Source organism: Cannabis sativa, chromosome 1 (assembly GCF_029168945.1).
Source record: "Cannabis sativa cultivar Pink pepper isolate KNU-18-1 chromosome 1, ASM2916894v1, whole genome shotgun sequence".
Lineage (NCBI taxonomy): Eukaryota > Viridiplantae > Streptophyta > Magnoliopsida > Rosales > Cannabaceae > Cannabis > Cannabis sativa.
In genome coordinates, this window is record NC_083601.1 from 46,821,070 (window position 1) to 46,843,341 (window position 22,272).

Sequence of the window (22,272 nt, forward strand, 5' to 3'; positions counted from 1 at the left end):
ACAAAACCAAATTACAAGTCGGCGTTGCCGGTCCAAGCGGCATCGGCCCGAGGCCAAGTTCCGGCGAGGAACGTGCGAAATTGCACCGAGAAGAACATGAGAAGGCTGTCTCGGTTCCGGTTTGCACATGGGACAAGTGAGGTCGGCGGAACATGTCTATTCGAGAGCGTTTGCAATTTGGTAGGAAGAAGACGACTGCGCATGCTCCAAATCAAATGCCGAACCTTGGCGGGGACATGTAAGGTCCCGGTTGTTTCCGATGAGCCTCACCTCACGAACTCGGCCAATCTCCATTGATAGCTTGCAAAAGCTTGTAGGCGCTTCGGATCGAATAAATTCCATTTGGTTTCCTTAGCCCAATACCGGCAATCACTCCCACGAGAGTTACTCAAAGGAATGGAGAGGATTAAATCGCGATCATGTTGATTAAACATGTCTCGGATCAAGTCGTATCCCATTCTCTTGAAGACATTTGAAACGCGTACTATCAACCGATCTACCCTCGAAGCTTGGGTGGTAAGATGTTACGAATTTGTTGTCAACATTTGGGAGCCATGGATCTTTCAAGATTGATGTTGTTTTTCCATCAGAGATGGCTCGTAAAGCACCCGCCTGAACAATATCTTTTGCCTCCAAAATGCTACGCCAAATAAAGCCGGGATTAGGTCCTAACTCGGCCAGTTAAGAGATTACCTTTTGGGAAATATCTCGCCTTATAAACTCTTGCTACTAAAAATTGTCATTAGTAAGCAAACGCCACCCTTGTTTCCCAAGAAAGGCCAGATTATAGTCCCTGAGATTCCGAAAACCAAGTCCACCAACATCTTTGTGACAACAAAGCTTACGCCAACTAAGCCAACTTACTCCTTTAGCCGAACCCTTCCCTTGTGATTGCCACCAAAATTTAGCCATTAACCCCTGAGACTAGAACATATTTCTTTTGTGAGAAGAAATACACTCATAGCGTAACTTGGAAGAGATTGAGCCACGGACTTGATAAAACCTCTTTCCGGCCTTTAGAAAGAAACTTAGTTTCCCAACTCTGAATTTTCTTAATCATCTTCTCTTTTAGAAAACCCAAGATGGCATTTTTACTTCTCCCCATAGTACAAGGTAGACCCAAATAAGTACTATGATCAGAAGCAGGGGCCATACCAAGAAGTTGACAAAGATGATCCCGATCAACAGAAGCCACATTATTACTAAAAAAGACTGATGACTTGTTGAAGTTGATTTTTCGACCGAAGCTCGCTCATAAATATCTAGAAGCCGAAGTACACTATCAACCTCCCGCTCACTAATTTGTACAAAAAATATAACTATCATCTGCGAACAGCATATGAGAAATAACAGGAGCGTTTCGAGCAACACGACACCCTGTTAGCCAATGTTTACGCACAAACATGTTAACGAGACGGAGAGAAACTGCACGGATCAAAAATAGGTAGGGAGAGAGTGGATCACCCTGCCTAATCCCTCTACTAGGAACAATGGACCCAAAAACTTTACCCCCATGAGTAATCTTGTAAGTAACAGAGGATACGCAAAACATAATCAATGCCACAATTTGACTAGAGAACCCCATTTTAAGCATCATGAGTTCAAGAAAAGCCCACTCCACCCTATCATAAGCTTTACTCATATCTAATTTGAGAGCCATGTTACCTTTTTTACCCATTCGTTTCCTTTTAAGATAATGCATTATCTCAAAAGAAATCATGATATTATCTGAGATTAATCTTCCTTGGATAAAAGCACTCTGAGTCTCAGAAATAACACAAGGTAAAACATTCTTCGACATTAGCAAGGACTTTAGATATGACTTTGTACACCACATTACGAGTGAGATAGGACGGAGGTCCATCATAGTTTCGAGGTTGTTTCTTCTTTGGAATAAGAACAATATTAGTTTCATTAAGCAAAGGAGAAAAAGAACCGACCCAAGGCTAAGCGTACTTGCGAAATGACATCACCACCCACCACATCCCGGCATTTTTGGAAAAAACCGAGTCATGCCGTCGGAGTCGGGTGATTTATCAGGATGCATTTGAAAAAGGGCTCTGCGAACTTCTTCATCTGTAATCGGCTCCAATAATAAAGAGTTTTGCTCCACCGTGACAACATGTTGAATTGCATCCGTGACTTCCCAAGGTGCCAGCAATGTAGAAGAAAATAAATTTCTAAAGTAATCAATCATAAGGCCTTCCAAATTGTTCTCCCAATCAATCCACACGCCATTATCATTTTTCAGCTTGTGAATCGAGTTGTTTCTCCTTCTTGAAGTAGCCATAGCATGAAAGTATTTAGAATTCGATCTCCCTCCTTAAGCCATAGCTTGTTTCGATCGTTGGCGCCAAAAAAATCTCCTTGAATCAACACTTCTTGCAGCCTACTTTCTGCATTTTTATCCGCCTTTGGACCGAAAACTTCATCACTACCATTCTTCCATTTTTTAATCTCATTTTTACAATCACGAATGCGAGCTTTGAAGTTGCCTACATAGTCTTTTCCCCACACCAAAGTTCTCACCACAACTATGGATTTTATCCATGACGGAGCTACCCGCGAAGCCAGGCTTCCCAAGTGTCTCGAATTAACCGCGTAAACAGGTTCACGGAGCCATAAGTTCTCAAATCTGAACCGCTTGTGAATCTCTTTCTTCTGAACAACATCCAATGTAAGTTGAATCGGGCAATGATCCGACGTTGATACTTCAAGGTTAACCAACTTCGCAAGTGGAAAAGAATCAAGCCAAGTTTGAGAGACTAAAGCCTATCAATCCAGAACCTCGTCAAGCACTTGTACCCCAGCCCCTTCTCCCAAGTGTAGGGATATCCACCTAGCTCCATATCAACTAAATCGCACTCTTCTAACATGTTTCCAAAACCTTGATAAGCCAATTGGGATATGGAAGACCACCCCTCTTATCAGTGACGTAACATTGTTAAGGTCCCCAATAACACACCAAGGCAGAGAATAGTTATCTTTGAGAGACCGAATTTGATTCCAAGTATTCCTCCTAAGACTTCGATTTGGTTCTCCATAAAGGCCCGTAAGTCTCCATTTTCTCCCATCGCTCTCTAGAATTTCAACATCAATGTAATTCCCCCCATAGCCTAATAACTTAACATCACTACTTTATCTCGCCACAACATAGCCACTCCCCCACTCTTTCCTCGAGCATCAATCGAAAAAACTCCCTCAAAACCCGAGCCACACGAACCCTCTCCAAACCTTGAGACTTAGACAAAGTTTCACAAAGAAAAATAACTTTGGGCCCTTTTGGATAACAAGATCCTTCAAGAATTGACTAGCCCATGGGTTCCCGAGCCCATGGCAATTCCAAGCTAGTATACTCATAATGGCGGTAGCTGTGCACCACGGCCCACTGTAAATCGTTTTTGGGCTGCCATGCAATGCTTCCATGCCGCCCATAGTATCATCTTCACGTCATGACCTCCCTCAAAATTTCCTTAACCGTACGCCTCCTTTTATTGTCCAATATTAGGATAGGATCTTCAATAGGAATGTCCACATGATCATGATCATCTTTATTGCCTTGATCCTCATTACTAGCCATAATATTCTTTCCTAAATTATCACCTTGATTTACTACCCGAATTGCTCCCCCATTACTTCCAGAATTAGCTCCCCCATTACTTCCAAAATTAGTTCCATCAGATCGCACGATTGTAGGGTCAAAAGATTCTTGCACCCCAGCCATGCTTGGCGATCGTCCACCACCTGCAGAGGCCACCGTCCTCCTCCTCACGCCCTGAACGTAGCCATTGTGCTCCGATAAGGTAGTTCTTCTTCCTTGTAACAGCCTTCATCCATTCACCATAAGGTTTGACATTTGGGTCGAACTGAGGAGAGAATCTCCTAATGACAAACCTTTCCGAATGGCCAATGAAACCACATACAAAGCAGAATGTAGGAACATGTTCGTACTTAAATGTAGTCCAAAGCCAAGAGCCATCTTGTTTGATCAACTTCATACGTCTCTTCAAAGGTTTGTTGATGTCAACAGTAACCCGCACCCTCAGATAGTCACGCCAAACACCAATAAAATTTTTCGCATCCGATTTGATAAAAGTTCCTATGTAATTCCCAGCATGTTTAACCACCCATTCCGACATAAACCCATATTTTAGATCATGAAGCTGAACCCACATATCAATCTCATGCAGCGAAACCACCCTAGGGTCCTCTCCTCTTTTCAGTCGATGAAACACAAGCGGCATTCGGTTGAACGTCCATGGACTCCCATCAATAACGGTTTGAACATCAATTTCATGGTAGAATTGAAAGAGATATCTATTAGTGTCTAACTCTTTAATATAAACTCCCTTACCAGGCTGCCAAAGAGAGGCCAACGTATGGCGCATAGCATCGAAATCGAAGGTTCTGTTCGTAAGGAATTTATATTTATTTATTTAATTTGGGTTTATCCAATATTTTAAACCTAGTATTTTTTGGATCGGATTGGATCCATCCAGTATTTTAGATCCAGTATGTATTGGATCAGACTGGATCCATCCAATCCAAGAAGAAAAGAGTAAAACTTTAATGCTAATTTTCATATATACATATAAATTTGACGTATAACAATATAAAATCTAATTACTCATCCAAACTAAATGAAAATACTAATTAGTTCGATTGGATGTTGGATGTATTGGATTTTTAGACACCTCATCCACCATCCGATCCGATCCAATTGGATATTTAAAAATAACATCCAATCCGATCCGATCACAATTGGATATCCAATGTTTGGCGGTCGGTTGTAATTGGATCGGTCGGTTCTCATTGGATTGGATCAATTTATGCACACCCCTACATCAAAGTCATAAAATTCTTTAAATAAAAAAAATCACCATAATATTTAGAATTTTTTTAAAAAAAATTAGTATAACAAAATAAATAAAGAATAATTGCAATTAATATTTATAATATGTTGTTTACTAAAATTGTTTGGAAATAGAATGATAGAGATTTATCTTGTAGAAACGTAATTAAAATGTTTAAATTAACTAAATTACTTTTTTGAGTTAAACTAGAATATATGACATATTTTAAATGATAAAACTGTCATTTTAATTTAATATTAAAAAATAAAATAAAAATAAATAAAATTCATTCCCTTAATAGCATTTCTTAAAAAATTGGTAGGATAAGTTCTCTTTTTTTTTCTTCCTTATTTAATTAAGTTCTTTATTTTTAAAATTTAATAAATTAAATAAACTAAAGAATAATTCCCTTACTATTAGAGACTGTTTGGTATAATAATTCTAGTAGCATAATAGTAATAGTTTTTATGTCACGAATAGTAATTTTTTATGGAACCAACAGTTAATATTTGATGGCATGAATATTATTATTTTTTTTTGGCTAATTAGTAATTTTTCTTTCTGAACTTTGACATGTACTAAATCGTGCCCCCTGAACTTTTTTAACCGTTAAAAATTCTTTCCGAACTATTGAGATTGTTAAATTTAAGTACTTTTGTCTAATTTTAGTAAAAAAATTCTAACATGGATGAAAGTTCAATGGGCATGATTTAGTATATATCAAAGTTTGAGGGACATGATTTGGTAGATATCAAAGTCTGAGAAACATGATTTAGTACATAAACAATCCCTGAAATTGTAAAATTGAATGAAATTAGACAAAACTCCTTAAATTTAACAATCTCAATAGCTCGGGAGAATTTTTAACGGCTAAAAAAGTTTAAGGGACATAATTTACTACATGTTAAAGTTCAGGAGAAAAATTACTAATTAACTTATTTTTTATGTGTTTTTAATTTATCTATTCAATAGATTAGCTATGCATGTACATTTAATGTGGATGGTGAACTTGTTTGAATAGAAGATATTTTTTTTTAAGCCACTAAGATTAGCTTAGTGGTGAAGGAAGGATGGGGAAAATGGAAAGGTCATGGGTTCGAACCTAAGACCTTGAAGCTATTAAACTATTAAATGATTGTGAAATACCATTAAGCTACACTCAAAAAAAAAAAAAATAGAAGATTTTTTGTTTTGTGTAGTCTCTTATTTATTTTTTTTTTTATTAGGTGAAGTTATTACAAATTAGGCAAAAAGTAAAATTGAATTAAAATGAAAAGAAAAAGTTACGTGTTGTATAAAGTCGCACCACACAACAACACATACATCTTTCTCTTCTTTTCTTCCAATCCGTAAAAGGCCAATAACCTTTTTCTCTTCTCTTCTTCTCTTTCCCCAAAGCCCAAAGCTCAATCTAATATGAAATGAAACCTTTCAACAACTCTTTCTTCTTCTCACTCTCTTACAACTTTTGTCCAACACTTTGAGACCAGCGGCATTCCCAGGCGCTTCAATGGCCGCTGCCGCCGTCTCTTTCTCACTCCTTCCTTCTTCTTCACTCACCTTTGTCTCCGACCGTCCCCACCTTGTTATTTCATCAACAACTTCTCTCTCTTCTTCTTCTTCTTCTTCCTCATCTTCGTTCTTGTCCCACAAAAGCTTAATTTCCCTTCATTCGAAGCTTTATACGAGAAGGGTCTGTGGTAAACGCGGATTTGGGTCCGTGATTACTGCTTCTGGGGACTATTATGCCACTCTCGGTGTTCCCAAATCTGCCTCCGGTAAGGAAATTAAGGCTGCTTATCGAAAGTTAGCTCGACAGGTACTGATGTTCATTTGGGTGTTTTTTACATTTTAGAAATTAATAAATTATCAACAACATTTATCCAATATCTTTTTTGTTTTTTTTGCCATGGGTTCTTTTAATTTAGTGTCGTTTTCTTTCTTTATAACCAAGTAAATCAGTGGATAACAATCAAATTTTATTGTTGAATTTGATTGTTGCAGTAAAAAAGAACATAACTTTTATGATCTGTAATAGATTGCATACAACTTTATTATATGAATTTTGGCTCGCTTTTTACATGTTGAATGGCGCATTTCGTAGGGTGTGTTTGATTGGGATTTCATTTTTTTGTCATACCTTTTTTATATCTTAAAGTGTTTTCCTCCTTATTGAAGTTAGTAATCTTTAAGATCAGTAATCTATTTATTTGTCTAGTAATGAAATGTAACTTAGGTAATTGCCATTTAAGTTTCATTAACCTTTCAAAAGTTTATATATTGACCCCCTAATCAATTCATATAGGTGAAGTTCATTCAACACCTTGTGTATCTTTTATGATTTCATTTTAGATAATACACAATACACTTAAGGTCCCTTTGGTAGTATTATATTGAATTGTCTTATATATCATAGTAATATGTTTGGTATATAAACTATAATGATTTTGATATAAATCAAAATTTAACATAATATTATACAAAAATGTGATGTACAACGCAATTTAATACTTTACAATCTAATACTGTACCAAATGGAACCTTACATTAGGAATTCCAGTTCACTTCTATTATGTGCTTTAATAACTAATAGTATATGAAGAATACATAATGTCAATCTGATCTTCCACTCGTTCTCTTTATTTTTTAAGTACCATCCTGATGTCAACAAGCAACCTGGAGCAACTGAGAAGTTTAAAGAAATCAGTACTGCATATGAGGTGTGCAATCTCACTTTTTGGTTTGTTTTGTTTTTTCTATAAAAGGAATATCTTTGTATCAAAGAGATTAATGGCATTGGTATCTACTCACTTCACCTCCTCCCACATTTTTCTTTTCTTTTCACATTTATGATATTGTCTTTTGAATTCTGAAGTACAACGCTATCAGGTGCTATCAGATGATAAAAAGCGAGCTTTGTATGATCAATATGGAGAAGCTGGGGTTAAGAGCACAGTAGGAGGAGGATCAAGTGCTTATACGGTATTTCATGTTCTTGTTGGATGGACATATGGGCATGTTATTTAGTAGCCTTGTATCAGACTAGTGACAGTTAGTAGACATATATCTTTGAGCAAATCTTACTCACTCTAATTGTGCACCTAATGGGAAGAATTGAAACTTTCTTCTTAGTTTTGGTGGTTCAATTACATATTTCTTTCATTGAAAGCTCTTTCTTACTTAAGTGAGTATAACTTTTTTTAATTTCTTTTATGTTAAAGACTGAAACAATAGGTGTACCAGCAACTATTGAACTGTGTAGTCACCCTCATGATTAGCTTGAGTATAGAATCCTACAACTAAGCTTATTCTGTTTTCTTTTTCTCACATGTTGGTCAGACTAATCCATTTGATTTATTCGAGACATTTTTTGGACCGAGTATGGGTGGATTCTCTGGTATGGACCAAGGTGGATTTGGAACACGCCGTCGTAGTACTGTTACTAAGGGTCAAGATATACGGTGAGTACTCTTTAAAATACAAATTGGTTCTTCTTACTACTACTTGTGTAATGAAGGGAATAATAACATTTATTTTGTATGAATAGTCATGAGAAATTAATTTTAAGTTTCATCTGTTAGTATCTTCTACTATTGTGAGAATGTTGGTTTGGATTGTTATACTAATAGCAACTCGTACGTGTGAAAGAATAGGTCATGATTAATACAATTGAAAAAGATTAGTGTCGTCAATTGTCTCTCTCATTCTTACATGAATTTAATCACCCTTGTGTATCAAACTATATTCACTTTATTCAAATATATGTGCAGATATGATATCACTTTAGAATTTTCGGAGGCTATATTTGGAGCAGAGAAAGAATTTGAACTTTCTCATCTGGAAACATGTGCAGCTTGCACTGGAACTGGAGCAAAATTAGGCTCCAAAAATAGGATATGTTCGACTTGTGGTGGGAGGGGTCAAGTTATGAGAACTGAGCAAACACCTTTTGGAATGTTTTCCCAGGTAATGCGTCACTATGTTTTTCCATATATCTGGACATGTTTCTGCACGATATCGAGTTTAGTTGACCTGTGCTGAATAATTTTGTAGTGTAGTGTAATTTTGGAGCCCACCTGGTTGGATGGATTGCTATTTTATTTGTTGATACTTGCTCAGTCACATCCAATTTTACCATTAATTTAACAATCTTAGCTTTTTTCCCCTCCTGCAAACTATATAGGTTTCTGTATGTCCAACTTGTAGTGGAGATGGTGAAGTCATTTCGGAATACTGTCGAAAATGTTCAGGCGAAGGACGCATTCGAGAGAAGAAAAACATTAAAGTTAAAATTCCACCTGGTGTTAGTACGGGCAGTATTCTGAGAGTTGCTGGAGAGGGTGATGTTGGACCAAAAGGGTATGAAGTTAACTTTTCTAATAATAAATGTTATGTGGAAGATCAAAGAAGAAATGTCCACTTTTCCTTGTGTTGAGTGTCCACTGGTTTAATAATCAATATAGATGACAATTTCTTACTCATGATATTGATTCTAAATTTGGCCTCTGAAGTATCATCTCTCCTCTTATCTCTCTAAGATCCTATTATCCAGAAGAAAACATAAATTTTCTCCTCTTATAGGATTTCTGAACTACTTAACATCAATAGGTTGTGCACTTTATGATACAAATGATGTCACTTTGTTACATGGTTCAGAAGCTAAAATTTTAACTTTGTTGTTACATCAGGGGCCCTCCTGGAGATCTTTTTGTATATCTTGATGTGGCAGAGATTGCAGGAATTCAAAGAGATGGGATAAACCTCAATTCGACAATATCCATCAGTTATCTTGATGCCATCTTGGGGACTGTTGTTAAGGTATGGTATTGTATTTTTATTCTAGGCCATTTTATACAAGTAGAAGAAACAGGTAGCAATGCTAAGTGTTATGTGTCATTGGTTCTTTGTGTGCAACCTGTTGACGGTTTTATGGCGTTTTATCAGGTAAAGACGGTTGAAGGAATGACTGAACTTCAAATTCCACCAGGTACCCAACCCGGGGATACTCTCGTTTTGTCAAAGAAAGGTGCACCAAAATTAAACAGACCATCAATACGTGGTGATCATCTGTTTACAATTAAGGTCTCCATTCCAAATCGTATTAGGTATATCATAAGCTTTCCTTTTCTCTCTTGTTATGGATTCTCTTTTAATTCTTCTGCTCAAGGTTTAGAGTGAATGTGATGAAGTTGAAAGGGTGTATATTTTAACCTTGCAATACTTGAACTGGGTTATTGTCTTGAAGACAACTACCAGAGGTTATAGCTAGAAATTCACTCAAAAGAGAAATAAATTTTGGAAAATGATATCACACAAGTGAAGATGGAAGAGTTGATTTACAGTTCCAAGGATATTTCTCTTTAATATTTGCTTTCCTGTATTTACAGTTCCAAGGAGCGTGAATTGCTTGAAGAACTAGCTTTACTGAAAAATACCAACACCAGCCGACCAAGAACTCGCCCTCAACCTCGGCCAGCTAGTAGTAAGTAACATGATTGTGGTAATTCTGTACTTGGGGTTTTTGTGGATTTTATATTATGTCTTGTTTCTGTAGCTAAGAGTACAGAAAGTCAAGCCGAGAGCAGCGAAGAGAAAAAAGAAGAATCAGGAGATCAGGATGACATTTTGCAGAAACTAAAGGATTTTGCCGGGTAATAAGTTCTCTCCTTTCACAATTACCTTCATATTTGTACCCCCATAAAAAAAAAATCTATACATAGTCTCATATCCCTTGGATTTCTTATTTGGCAGCTCTGTTGCAAATGGAGCTCTAAAATGGCTGAAAGACAACCTCTAGAGTGGGGTCTTAATTCAGTGAATTCAAACAGACAACGGCTCTCCCAACCTTAAAGGATGCTGATCTTTTTCTGGTCTCAATTAAGGGGACTCTGAGGACTGCAGTGGCAGATATTTTTTTTTATATTTATATTTGTCTTTGTAACTTGTAAATCTTAGAAACCCAACAAGCGAACTATACTAAATAGCCATCATTTGATAATTTGATATATATGCATTCAAATTTTGAATAGAAACATAGTGTTTTCTTACTCCAATACACATTACAGAATGAGCTCATTAAAGAGAAAAAGTTTCTAGCTTGGTTTGTCTTTGCGACTTTGATTGATTAGAAGCAAAACAGCTATAATAACAGGAGAAAGTATGATGAAAAGAGCTTGGGTGAGATTGGGTTTGGTTATTTCTGGGAAAACTATGCTTCCATACTTGATTACACCAGCACCTACGATAGACCCAGTTGCCAATTTCCCCAAATAAGCCAAATCCTGCACCTGTAAAACAAACCATTATCATTATCTCATCTTATCTCATCTGGGTTTTCTTAAAAAAGCTTGTTACAGAAGAGAGAGAGAGACAGAGAGACAGAGAGAGAGAGAGAGAGAGAGAGAGAGAGAGAGAGAGACCTTCGAGGTAAAAGCTCTGTCATTGGTATCTTTGTCTTGTTTTAGAGCTGTGACGAAGAAAGAGGCTTTGGTTATGGTGGTGGTGGAAGCCATGGCTTTGTTTGGTGGGCTTAGCCGCCGAGAGTAGTGGGAGGTGGAGCCATAGAGTTTGGAGGCCGTGACTGAAGCGGTGGCTGATGCTGCTACTGACAATGCCATTCTTTCTCTTTTATTATCTCTTTGTTGTTGTTGGCTTGGCTTGGCTTGTCCAAAGTTGACTTCTTTCTCTTCTCTGCCTTTAAAACTTTGGAATTCGAAACCATCTTTTTTTTTCATCTAGAAAAAACTAATATATATTTTAATTTATTATTACAAATTTTTTTGGCTAAAATTTTAACACAAAATTGGTCTATAAAGTTTAATTAAAAATAATGTACTAGTATTTACCTACAAAGTTTCAATTTTTTTATATTAAATTTTTAATATCATAATTTTCTATGATTTTAAATTAAAGAAGAAGAGATTAAATTTTTTTACGTGGTTCGAGTGTTAATAAATTCTAATCTACGAATCAATGTTATTGAGCTACAAATATTTTTTACCCTAATTGAAGAACTTTAATTCTCAGTTCTTTTCTCAAGAGTCAAGAATTTAATTTTCAACATTTTGCATAAAAGGGTAATGTTCTATTTATAGGACAGAATCGAGTATGAGCATACCCCGACCCAGTAGGATTTTTTGGTATCAACTAGGCCATTTGACAGGGTAAGATACAACAGTTAATGACTTTGGGCCAATTGAGTGAGGCCCAATTCACCAAGTGAGTACAAGCATAGACCGTTTGAGAATGCTAGGTGTCGTGTGCAGCCACGTCCATACTGAGAATGTCAAAGAATATGACGTTGGAAAAAATTGTGATCTTTTGGTAGTGCATGCTAGGGGTGTACGTCGGTCTATTTGGTCGGTTTACATTTTATTCAACTTAATGTAAAGATCGGGTTACAAAAATTTAAGTGCAACCCGTCCAATTAAGAAAAAAGAAATAATAATCCGCCCAATGAAATTAGTCAGTTTGATCGGGTTAACCTGTCCAAACCGACCGTTAATATTTTTTTTTTAATTTTTTTTATTTTTACATTCAATTGTTATATTTTAATTAATTGTAATAATGAAAATATATATATAGATTGAATTCAAAGTTTAAATCAACTATCATAAAAAACATATTAGTTTGAACTTATATTTTTTTAAATAGTCATATAAATTATATGATATATTGTAACGTCTACACTTCAAGCTTCCATTGGGCTCTTACACCCACAGAATGATGGCATACACGAGTACGTCACTCTGGCTGCTTCATGGAATGACGACTGACCCTACAGACCAATACGAGTGCTTCCAATGTGCTTTGTCCTCACTCGCACACTTCTTGGGAAAACTTCCGAGGAGGTCACCCATCCTAAAATTACCCCAAGTCAAACACATTGTAGAGTTCTTTCATGATGGTTGGTTTAGAATGGGTTGCTTAGCATGTGATAATGGTGGCCAAGTCCTGAAAGCTTTCACCATAGGAAAGATGCAAAAATAGCTAATATCATTAGTATTAAAGAGACATTAAGTTAAATAAATAGACATCAATGGGATCGGGTTATGCTGAAAATTGATAGTTTAGTTTATGTTTAAGCTATTGAGAATAATTTGCATATGCCTTCAGAATTTGATTTATTTGTTCATGACTATGGAAGTCTTTTCAATAATTTTTGTAATGTTTCTTTACATTTTGTTAGAACAATTTACAAATAAAATTACTCATTAATTGAATTTCTCTAATTATCTTTAATTCTATATAAAAAAAAAATATTAAAACGTTTTAAACTTATAAATCGAAGTTATAACTGAAATGTTACATAATTTGCATTAAAAAAAATATACAATTTACTTATTCAAAAATAATCTTTTTGTGGTTAAACTCTCTAAATTATAGTTTTATTTGTACTTTAGACTACCATAATACATAAGCAGTACGTATTATGAGTTAATTATAAAAAATAAAGGCTAATTAGCAATTTTTTCCCTCGAATTTTGACATATACCAAATCATGCCCCTAAACTTTTTTGGCTGTTAAAAATTCCCCCTGAACTATTGAGATTGTTAAATTTAAGGACTTTTGTCTAATTTCATTCAATTTTATTGTATCAGGTACTAAATCATGCTCCTCAGACTTTGATATCTACCAAATCATGCCCCTCAAACTTTTATATGTGTTAAATCATGACCCCTGAACTTTCATCCATTAGAATTTTTTTTACTAAAATTAGATAAAAGTCCTTAAATTTAACAATCTTGATAGTTCAGGGAGAATTTTTAACGGCTAAAAAAGTTCAAGGGACATGATTTAGTACATGTTAAAGTTCGGGAAGGAAAAATTACTAATTAGCCAAAAATAAATAACACCTTAATTTATTAAGAGTTTAATAATTTAGAAGATTTTAGTTTTATAAATTATGAAAGTGTAATAATCGTTAAGATGGTTTAATAAAAAAATATATATTTTTCTCAAAATATATATACATATATAAATAAATAAATAATAGATAGCATCATATTCATAGGAAGACCTGAAAGGACTTGAATTCATTCATGAGCATAACGATGATGATGATGATTTGATGAGTAAATAAAGAAAGACGATTTCTTCATCTCCAATCTCAGATTCTCTCAATTTCCCCCCTTTTCCCAAACCCTATCCCGAACCCTAATTTCTAAATCGAAGAAAGATTTGTAATTCAATCTCCAGGAAAACCTCTACCCATATTTTCTTCGTCTTCTCCGAATCCGATTACCCAAGATGGTTTTAGCACAGTTAGGCGGGAGCATATCCCGCGCTCTTCAGCAGATGAGCAATGCCACTGTGATCGATGAGAAGGTCCTCAATGAATGTCTCAATGAGATCAGTCGCGCTCTGCTACAGTCCGATGTTCAATTCAAGCTCGTCCGTGATATGCAAAGCAATATCAAGAAGATTGTCAATTTGGATGACCTCGCTGCTGGTCACAACAAGCGCAAAATTATCCAGCAAGTATGTTTTTATTTTACTATTTCTGATTATATAATCTCAATTTCGGTTTGCTTGAACTTTTATTGGAAATGAAAACAAGTAATCTTTCAATGGTTTTTTTTCTTTTTTGAACTTTTGATTTTTAATTATAATTCTTCAGGGTCTCTTTACATCTAGTATGAAATCCCATTGTGATTTTTGTGCATTAATGAAAGTTTTGTTGTAGGCTATATTTAATGAATTGTGCAAAATGTTGGATCCTGGAAAACCTTCTTTCACTCTTAAAAAAGGAAAACCGAGCATTGTAATGTTCGTTGGTTTGCAAGGTATGTTTCATAATCCATTACTTTTTTTATGCTGACTGATTGTATGATGAACAATTTCAGCAATATGAGTGTTTTGTAAATGAAATTTTTTTATTAGCAAATTAACTTCACAAAAAAAATTATTAGCATGGTCATAGAACGAAGATGAATTACACTTTGCGACCATAAAAGATCATAGATTTACACTATGCAACCATTGGTCACGTAGAATAAGTTAAGTGAGGTTATTTTACATTGTTAGTTTGACAAATTTCACAATCTTGCAATTGAAGTTATATATTAATCTTACCCCGCAAAAAAGACAGTCTAACAAATAGTATTATGCTTTGTTACATTGCTCGTTATTTAAATTTCTTTTATCAAAAAATAAAATCAGGGTCTGGAAAAACTACCACATGTACAAAGTATGCATACTACCACCAGAAAAAAGGTTGGAAGCCTGCTCTGGTGTGTGCTGATACTTTCCGAGCTGGTGCTTTTGATCAGCTGAAGCAGAATGCTACTAAAGCTAAGATTCCATTTTATGGAAGGTAATTTTCGTTTATTGTGACTTGTGAGTATATACATTTTATACTGACTTTATTATTATTATTATTATTTTGGCTTGAGCCTTAATATTAAAAAATGTACACTTTTTCTTCTAATTTTTGTTCCCTTTCAAATTTGATACTGCTGTAAATAAATCATGTCTTAGCTTGAGCCCTTAAATTGACAAAAAACACTTCCTCCTCCTCCTTGGTTGTTTTCCTTTGCTTTTCTATTTAGCACTTCAGACAAAGGGCTTACTTCTGTAGTGAGGTCTTCAGCATTATAAGTAATTATGGTTTTTTCTTTCTTTCTTTTGATACAGCTATATGGAGTCAGACCCTGTAAAAATTGCAGTTGAAGGTGTGGAAAGATTTAAGAAAGAAAACTGTGATCTTATAATTGTTGATACTAGTGGACGTCACAAGCAAGAAGCTGCTCTTTTTGAAGAAATGCGCCAAGTTTCTGAAGCTACAGTAAGTTTTTTTTTTTGGAAATTCATTCCTCTTTTTTTCAGATTTCAATAACTGGGAAAAAAAAAAGTTCTAATAAATATATTTATTTTTATTATGTTTCCTTTAATGCTACAGAACCCAGACCTTGTTGTATTTGTTATGGACAGCAGTATTGGTCAGGCAGCTTTTGATCAAGCTCAAGCGTTTAGACAAAGTGTTTCAGTTGGAGCTGTAATTGTCACCAAAATGGATGGCCATGCAAAGGGAGGTGGTGCTCTTAGTGCGTAAGTTCCATTGCAATGTCTCATTCTTTTCATTCAATTTTTGTTTACAGCCCGGCTCTTTGTTAACTTCGACAATTTACTTTGGTTTTGCATATTTGCAGTGTTGCTGCAACAAAGAGTCCTGTTATATTTATTGGAACCGGAGAACATATGGATGAGTTTGAAGTTTTTGATGTCAAACCATTTGTCAGCCGACTCTTAGGTGTGCTCCTCATTCCCCCCTTTTCTTTCTTTTTTGAACTGAACTTATATTTTAAATAAGATAACTTATAGATATTAAAATAACTTCTATGGCCAGGAATGGGAGACTGGTCTGGATTTATGGACAAGATTCATGAAGTAGTACCAATGGATCAGCAGCCCGAGCTCCTACAAAAACTTTCAGAAGGAAATTTCACATTGAGGATTATGTATGAGCAGTTCCAGAACTTAATGAAAATGGGTCCAATTGGCCAGGTCACAACATGACTTTATCTGCCTGAAATCCTTCACATGATATTTAGATTTGATTTTAATCTGGAGAGGCTGGTTCATGCAGGTCTTCTCAATGCTTCCAGGGTTTAGTTCCGAATTAATGCCAAAAGGACGGGAAAAGGAGAGCCAGGCAAAAATTAAGCGGTACATGACAATGATGGATTCAATGACCAACGAAGGCAAGTTAACAGTAATTGGAAAATAATTCTTCAATCTATATATTATCAAATTCATTGTTCTGAGTCTGATACCTTACTGGTAATATTATGTTGCAGAGTTGGATAGTACAAACCCTAAGCTTATGAATGAGTCCCGAATGATGCGGATAGCTAGAGGCTCTGGTCGCCCCGTTAGAGAAGTAATGGAGATGATGGAAGAGTACAAACGCCTTGCAAAGGTATGGAGCAAAATGAAGGGGCTTAAGATTCCTAAGAAGGGTGAAATGAGTGCTCTATCCAGGAATATGAATGCACAGCACATGAGCAAGGTACTCCCACCTCAGATGCTGAAGCAGATCGGCGGCATGGGTGGGTTGCAGAGCTTAATGAAGCAAATGGGCGGTAACAAAGACATGATGGGGATGTTCGGAGGAGGAGGAGGGGAGTAGTAAAAGATGTAAAGCTCTATTTACTAAACTCATACTACCAACTACACGGCTGCATGCTTACATTCTTTTCATTACTCAGCCATTTTGTGGTGATGTGAAAGACAAGCATCAAACCCTTTAAAGTTTTCTTTTTTGTACGTAATTAGCCTAAAAATTTACAAGGGTATTAATTTTTTCTTCTTTTTTGGAGCAAATAATTAGAGAATTTGCATTTAACCCTTTCAATTTTATACTTCTGTTGTGTTTTATTTGTTTGTTGAGAGTGTTTTATTACACAGTTTAGGCTTTAGACCAGGCAATACTTAAAATAAGATAATATATTTGTTTTTTTTTTTTTGAAAAAAAATGAATATGAAGAAAAAAATTATATTGTACAGTGCACATTCCGAGCATCTAATATGGCCTTAGTTACTATGTTCTTGCAAATCTCAAATTCGAATTACTTTTCACTAATATCAAAAAAAAAAAAAAAAAAAGATATTCATTACTATTTTAAGTACTAAAATTATGTGGGAATATATTGATTTAAATGTACATGTCCACTGAATTTACATTTGCAGTCTTTAATACTTTCACAAAGTTGAGGCATTTTAGTTTTAACCTTGTAAAACTTATCTACAAAAATTAACGTTTGAATACTTTTTAGCCATAATTCTTTTTTTAAATACATGTTTATATCCTCTTCTGCTTGGGTCAAAGATTCTAAACCCAGCCAAGCCCCTCTAAAAAGGGATTCAAGAAAAACTTGATCGGTGGTGCCATCTATGTGATGAGAACTTAAGTGACTACCGATGACCCAATTAAAGTAATTGAGGTATAAGACTTCTATAACTGACACGTGATCCCTAAAATTGTCAAAATGACCGAAAGAGTGAGGAAGGAATCTACCACATGATACCCTTTTTATTTATAAAATATATATATGTTTACATGTGTAGTTTATTAAGAAAAAAATAATAATTATATTATACAATGCACATTCCGAGCATCCAATATTCATAATACTAAGACAACCACCAAAATTATGTGGGAAATTATTTGTTTATTTATTTATATGAACATACGACTGAATTTACATATTGATATTTGCAATAGTTAGTTTTCTAAAAATTTGCTAAGAACGGATCTCCTCGAAGTGGTATCCTCTTCATTGTCATTATCTTTGGAACTTGTTCTCAGGGCACATCGTATAACTGAGTTGACTTGCTTCCTTAATATGGCATTGTCAACTAGTGTATCTGTTAGAATCTGCCTCAACTTATCTTCACTTTTCCTCAAAGTGTTGACATTGTCGTTGACTTTATCGGTATGCGACTCATCGAGATTTTCCATGTCCTGGGCCAGAAGCTGTGCCTGCAGTTAATGGAATGTTAATAATGGTTGGGATTAAAAAGTTAATCACTAGTTTTTCAAAGTGAAAGCAAAGCACATTATTTAGATCAGTACCTCAGCAAGAAGAAGACCGATTCGATTGTCGGATGTTGTTAGTAAATCCATAGTGTCAGAAGGTAATGAAGTGTCCAAAACTAACTTATCTTCCTCTTCAACAAGGAAACTAACACTACATTCATCAAGCCTACTACGAAGAATTTCGCATTCGTGAAGCAGTTTCTCATTAGCTGCATCTGCAAGTTCTGCCTTTTTCTTTTCCTTTTCAACAACCCTCTGAAACATAAAAGCATCAGTTTCACATTGCAGAAACAGACAAATTTGAGTTTGATTTTAATTCTAATATGCTTTCAGGATCCCCCGACATCAGATATATTAACTATTGAAATTATCAAAACGGAATTTACTACACCTTACCTCTAATTTCAATTTTTCTTTCATTTGTTTACTAAGTTCTTCCTTCAGTTCTGACTGAGACTTTCTAAGAGATTTCACCTCTTTCACAAGCAGCTTTAATTCTGCCTTTGATTTCGACTCAAGGCCTTCATGATGTTTCCGAAAATTATGAAGCTGCTCTTTAACAGCATCCAACTCCTGTGATAACATCTTATTCTCATCCATGATTAACTCCTTTGTTGACTCTGCACGTGTTTTCCCTTCCTGCAATTTTATTTGTTATTTGTTTGAAGAACTCAATAATGGATAAGGAAACTCGATAAAAGGTAATAGTGGGAACAAACCTCTTCTGACTTGAGTTGTAACTCCAACTTCATGCACTTACTCTGAAGTTCTTCCACATCCCACTGCATCTGAGTAAACTTTTCCTTTTCAGAGAAAACAGTATGTTGTATATTTTCAATACAAGTCTGCTTTGTAGTCTCGAGTTCCACTTCCAAATCCTTGACCTTCGAATTAATATTTCAATGCTATCAGTATCGTAAAGACTAACTCGGATTGATAAGGTATTCTAACAAAAACATACCTTTGTTGTAAGATACTGTCTTACGGCAGATTCTTGATTCAATCTCGCTATAAGATCTTCCATGTCTGCTTTTGCTGTGGCTAGTCTCTGCTGTAATGTTATTAGGACCCTGTTCAATTTATTTCTCTCATTTACTGGAAAGGTAGCAACTACATCTCTAGGAATTCGTAAATCTGCATCTATTGAAGTATATGCATTTCTTGGATCTCCAGGAAGGTCAGCATCACTAATTGAATCACTTCCTATACTCTCTGTTGACAGTCTCTGAGAATGGCCACTAGCTCTGGAATCCACTGGCTCTGGAATAAACTCAGTTCCATTGAGGCGAAGAAGTTTAACATTAGTAATACTCTCGCTTATTTGATCTGTGGCTACAACTCTTCCTTCCCCTTCAGGCGTCATTCTAAGTTCAGATTTCTCAGAAGACATCTCATCACCATAATTTGATGCCATATCTGAGTTCTCTTGTGACAAGAATGGTGGAACCGCACCACTAGTAGAAGAATCTCCGTCTGAACTTTGCTTATCAATATCATTAAATGCTGAAGCATTGAAAAAAAGAAAAAACATATAAGAACCATGAAAAATAATCTATACATAAAAATCCTTCTATTGGTAATAATATTACAGCATATAGTTGCTCAAGATTGAAAGGAAGAAAGATAATGTCAAGACGTATCAAAGAAACACCTACAAGACCTCACAGCAGCTTCAAGCTCAAGAAAGGTTGCTATTTGGAAACTTCTTGATAAATCAATGTCTGATAACAACTTTTCCATCCAATCCTCCAAAGAACACCTTCGCTGTAAGAAATGAATTCATTTTGAGAATAAGAAGACGTATATATTTGTCTGATAATACTTTTGTCTGTTGAAGGTTGCATTAAAGTTTATAGTTGAATTACATAGTATCATTTAGCACCAAAATACCAATACACTAATGAGAGAAATATCTAAAGTACCTGTTCCAAATGTTCCTGGCTTTTTATCGGTAGAAGCTTCTTTGGAGGAGCCAGAGGTATCTTCTTTGAGGGAAATGCCTTTTTAAGCTACACAAGACGGTAAAATGTCAGATTGATAGCTAAAGCATACAGATTTAGTAAAAACAAATCATCTGGGGCATCCTAAGTTCATCAATTTTGCATATGACTAAGGGAAGCAGTAACTTAGGAAATGCCAATTTCAGTGGCACAAGAAAGTCCATCTACTTACTTCAGTAAAAAGCTTTAAGAAATCATTATATCTTCGTAATATCCCTCTTACTGTGGTGACACCTTCTGGTGATTGTATACCAACTTGAACCCTATAAAACTGTTGCCAATGAATGTTAATATAAAAATAATAATACTGCCAATTCACTTTCATCATATATATTTACTCAGCAAACATTGAAAGTTCATGTTCAATGAAGCTTAACACTTCAAATCCAATCAGAAAAGAGCTTAATTTGGAAAGAAGAAAAGTAAGACAGTTCAAAAAATTTAAGCTGAAAGAAAAATATACCACTACAGGGTCTGAACCTCTTGATTTGGGCATAGAAGTCCAAGAAGGAATTACACAACAATAGCTCCATCCTGAATGAGGATCATGTGGCCAAACAGAGTCCCGTCCTTCCTACATTCAGAAGCTATGAATTTCAGCTTACATTCATCTATAAGCTCAAATTACCAAACAATAAAAAAAGAAACAAAAGGCATATGCAATGTCTAAGTTTTATCTTTTGCTAATAGTGTTAATAAATTAGTATGTAAATTATTCCAGTTTTAAGTAAGCTGTTGTTGTTTTCTCCTAATCAAAATGAGAACTTTTTTAATCATTCCAGTTTTAAATAAGCTGTAATTGTTTTTTTTTTTTCTAATCAAAGTGAGAACTTCTTTTAATCCTAAAATCTAAAAAGACCTTAGGCAAACTGAAACTGTGCTAATCAAATTAACATAAAAACACATAACAAAGCTCAAATTAAATACCAAATCATTATTCATCAATTTGAGGAAATTTGGAAGAGTACCCATTTACGAGGAGGAGGACTCCAATCCATACCCAAAGGAAGCGGCGAAGTGCCATCGTGGCGGTGGGTGGGAGGAGCAGTAGAATTGCGGGTGGCAGCATCATGCAATTTCATAGTGCGGCGGTGATCGTAGTAGAAATCTTCATCGCGATGAGCGAAGGATGAATTAAGCATAGTTCGACGAAGAGAGAAGGAATCGTCGATGGAATCGGAGAAGCCATAATTGAAATCGAGAAGAGAGAGGTCGTGGGCGTAGAGATTCATCTTCTTCTTCTTCGGAGTTGCTCAAACATTTCAGTTTTCAAAATTCAGTTTACGAAAATAATTGCTACTTTTTCAATTTATTAAGTAAGGGCTTTGCTTCTTAAATTCAATTAATTATTTTCAAGAAAAAAATCATTATTATGAATATGATTGTGAATAGGATTATGATTATTAATCAATAAATAAATATGGAAAATTTTATAGTGCATCCGCTAAAAAGTAGGCTCTTTTAGTATTCTAAATAATTTTTTATTAAATTTTTTTTATGGTCATTTAAATTATAATTATTTAATAGGGATATCTAGTTGCTTAATCTTAGTGGTTGGTTGATTCTCTTCAATTTGAATAGTTTTCTAAGTAAAGTTTTATGCTGTTTTTTGATATTTTTTTCAGGTGGAACTTCAGTATTTATTGAGTTAGGAGCGTTGTTTGAAGATGTTATAGTTTTATTGTCTAATTTTCCGGGGGCAGTTTTGTCCCATGGGGCTCGCTCTAAGATTTTAGCGGCCCATGGTTGGCAAAGCATGCTTTGCGGTTAGACGATGAGCTATCCTGGTTCGAGGAGATTCCAGCGCCGGTGGCGGACGTGGGCGTCGTAAATTCATGAGTGATTTAAATCACTTTGTCAAAAAAAAAATATAATTAT

General features: G+C 35.2%; 6 protein-coding genes across 7 annotated transcripts; 2 read left to right on the top strand and 4 right to left on the bottom strand.

Annotated features, from left to right (window-relative positions):
- Nucleotides 1-426: 426 nt before the first annotated feature.
- LOC133034817 (uncharacterized) lies at nucleotides 427-1,864 on the bottom strand. The gene is made up of 4 exons (XM_061110232.1): nucleotides 1,335-1,864; nucleotides 1,004-1,247; nucleotides 756-918; nucleotides 427-668 (listed from the first exon to the last, which is right to left on the bottom strand). Exons 1-4 carry the CDS (start codon nucleotides 1,862-1,864, stop codon nucleotides 427-429), a joined length of 1,179 nt encoding a protein of 392 aa, XP_060966215.1.
- Nucleotides 1,865-3,445: 1,581 nt separating this feature from the next.
- Nucleotides 3,446-4,388, bottom strand: LOC133034821 (uncharacterized). The gene is made up of 2 exons (XM_061110236.1): nucleotides 3,895-4,388; nucleotides 3,446-3,827 (listed from the first exon to the last, which is right to left on the bottom strand). Exons 1-2 carry the CDS (start codon nucleotides 4,386-4,388, stop codon nucleotides 3,446-3,448), a joined length of 876 nt encoding a protein of 291 aa, XP_060966219.1.
- Nucleotides 4,389-6,159: 1,771 nt separating this feature from the next.
- LOC115707866 (uncharacterized) lies at nucleotides 6,160-10,885 on the top strand. Of its 2 annotated transcripts, none has more exons than XM_030635951.2 (11): nucleotides 6,160-6,672; nucleotides 7,505-7,573; nucleotides 7,743-7,835; nucleotides 8,193-8,314; nucleotides 8,624-8,819; nucleotides 9,037-9,212; nucleotides 9,542-9,671; nucleotides 9,798-9,958; nucleotides 10,241-10,335; nucleotides 10,408-10,504; nucleotides 10,605-10,885. In XM_030635951.2, the coding sequence occupies exons 1-11, from the start codon at nucleotides 6,364-6,366 to the stop codon at nucleotides 10,648-10,650; spliced, it is 1,494 nt and encodes a 497-aa protein (XP_030491811.2). In that variant the 5' UTR covers nucleotides 6,160-6,363; the 3' UTR covers nucleotides 10,651-10,885. The 2 variants fall into 2 exon arrangements, with proteins under 2 accessions (XP_030491811.2, XP_030491813.2); XM_030635953.2 differs by having other exon boundaries at nucleotides 6,173-6,672; nucleotides 10,413-10,504; nucleotides 10,605-10,623.
- LOC115707867 (uncharacterized) lies at nucleotides 10,762-11,566 on the bottom strand. Its single transcript, XM_030635954.2, has 2 exons — nucleotides 11,273-11,566; nucleotides 10,762-11,140 (listed from the first exon to the last, which is right to left on the bottom strand). Exons 1-2 carry the CDS (start codon nucleotides 11,468-11,470, stop codon nucleotides 10,946-10,948), a joined length of 393 nt encoding a protein of 130 aa, XP_030491814.2. The 5' UTR covers nucleotides 11,471-11,566; the 3' UTR covers nucleotides 10,762-10,945.
- Nucleotides 11,567-13,825: 2,259 nt separating this feature from the next.
- Nucleotides 13,826-17,230, top strand: LOC115707868 (signal recognition particle subunit SRP54 2). The gene is made up of 9 exons (XM_030635955.2): nucleotides 13,826-14,334; nucleotides 14,540-14,639; nucleotides 15,016-15,169; nucleotides 15,490-15,640; nucleotides 15,755-15,903; nucleotides 16,005-16,105; nucleotides 16,202-16,359; nucleotides 16,442-16,556; nucleotides 16,653-17,230. Exons 1-9 carry the CDS (start codon nucleotides 14,104-14,106, stop codon nucleotides 16,982-16,984), a joined length of 1,491 nt encoding a protein of 496 aa, XP_030491815.1. The 5' UTR covers nucleotides 13,826-14,103; the 3' UTR covers nucleotides 16,985-17,230.
- Nucleotides 17,231-17,922: 692 nt separating this feature from the next.
- Nucleotides 17,923-21,781, bottom strand: LOC115707870 (PX domain-containing protein EREX). The gene is made up of 10 exons (XM_030635957.2): nucleotides 21,363-21,781; nucleotides 20,858-20,968; nucleotides 20,567-20,665; nucleotides 20,317-20,403; nucleotides 20,050-20,158; nucleotides 19,356-19,897; nucleotides 19,114-19,278; nucleotides 18,791-19,033; nucleotides 18,431-18,649; nucleotides 17,923-18,337 (listed from the first exon to the last, which is right to left on the bottom strand). The coding sequence occupies exons 1-10, from the start codon at nucleotides 21,624-21,626 to the stop codon at nucleotides 18,080-18,082; spliced, it is 2,097 nt and encodes a 698-aa protein (XP_030491817.2). The 5' UTR covers nucleotides 21,627-21,781; the 3' UTR covers nucleotides 17,923-18,079.
- Between the last annotated feature and the right edge of the window lie 491 nt (nucleotides 21,782-22,272).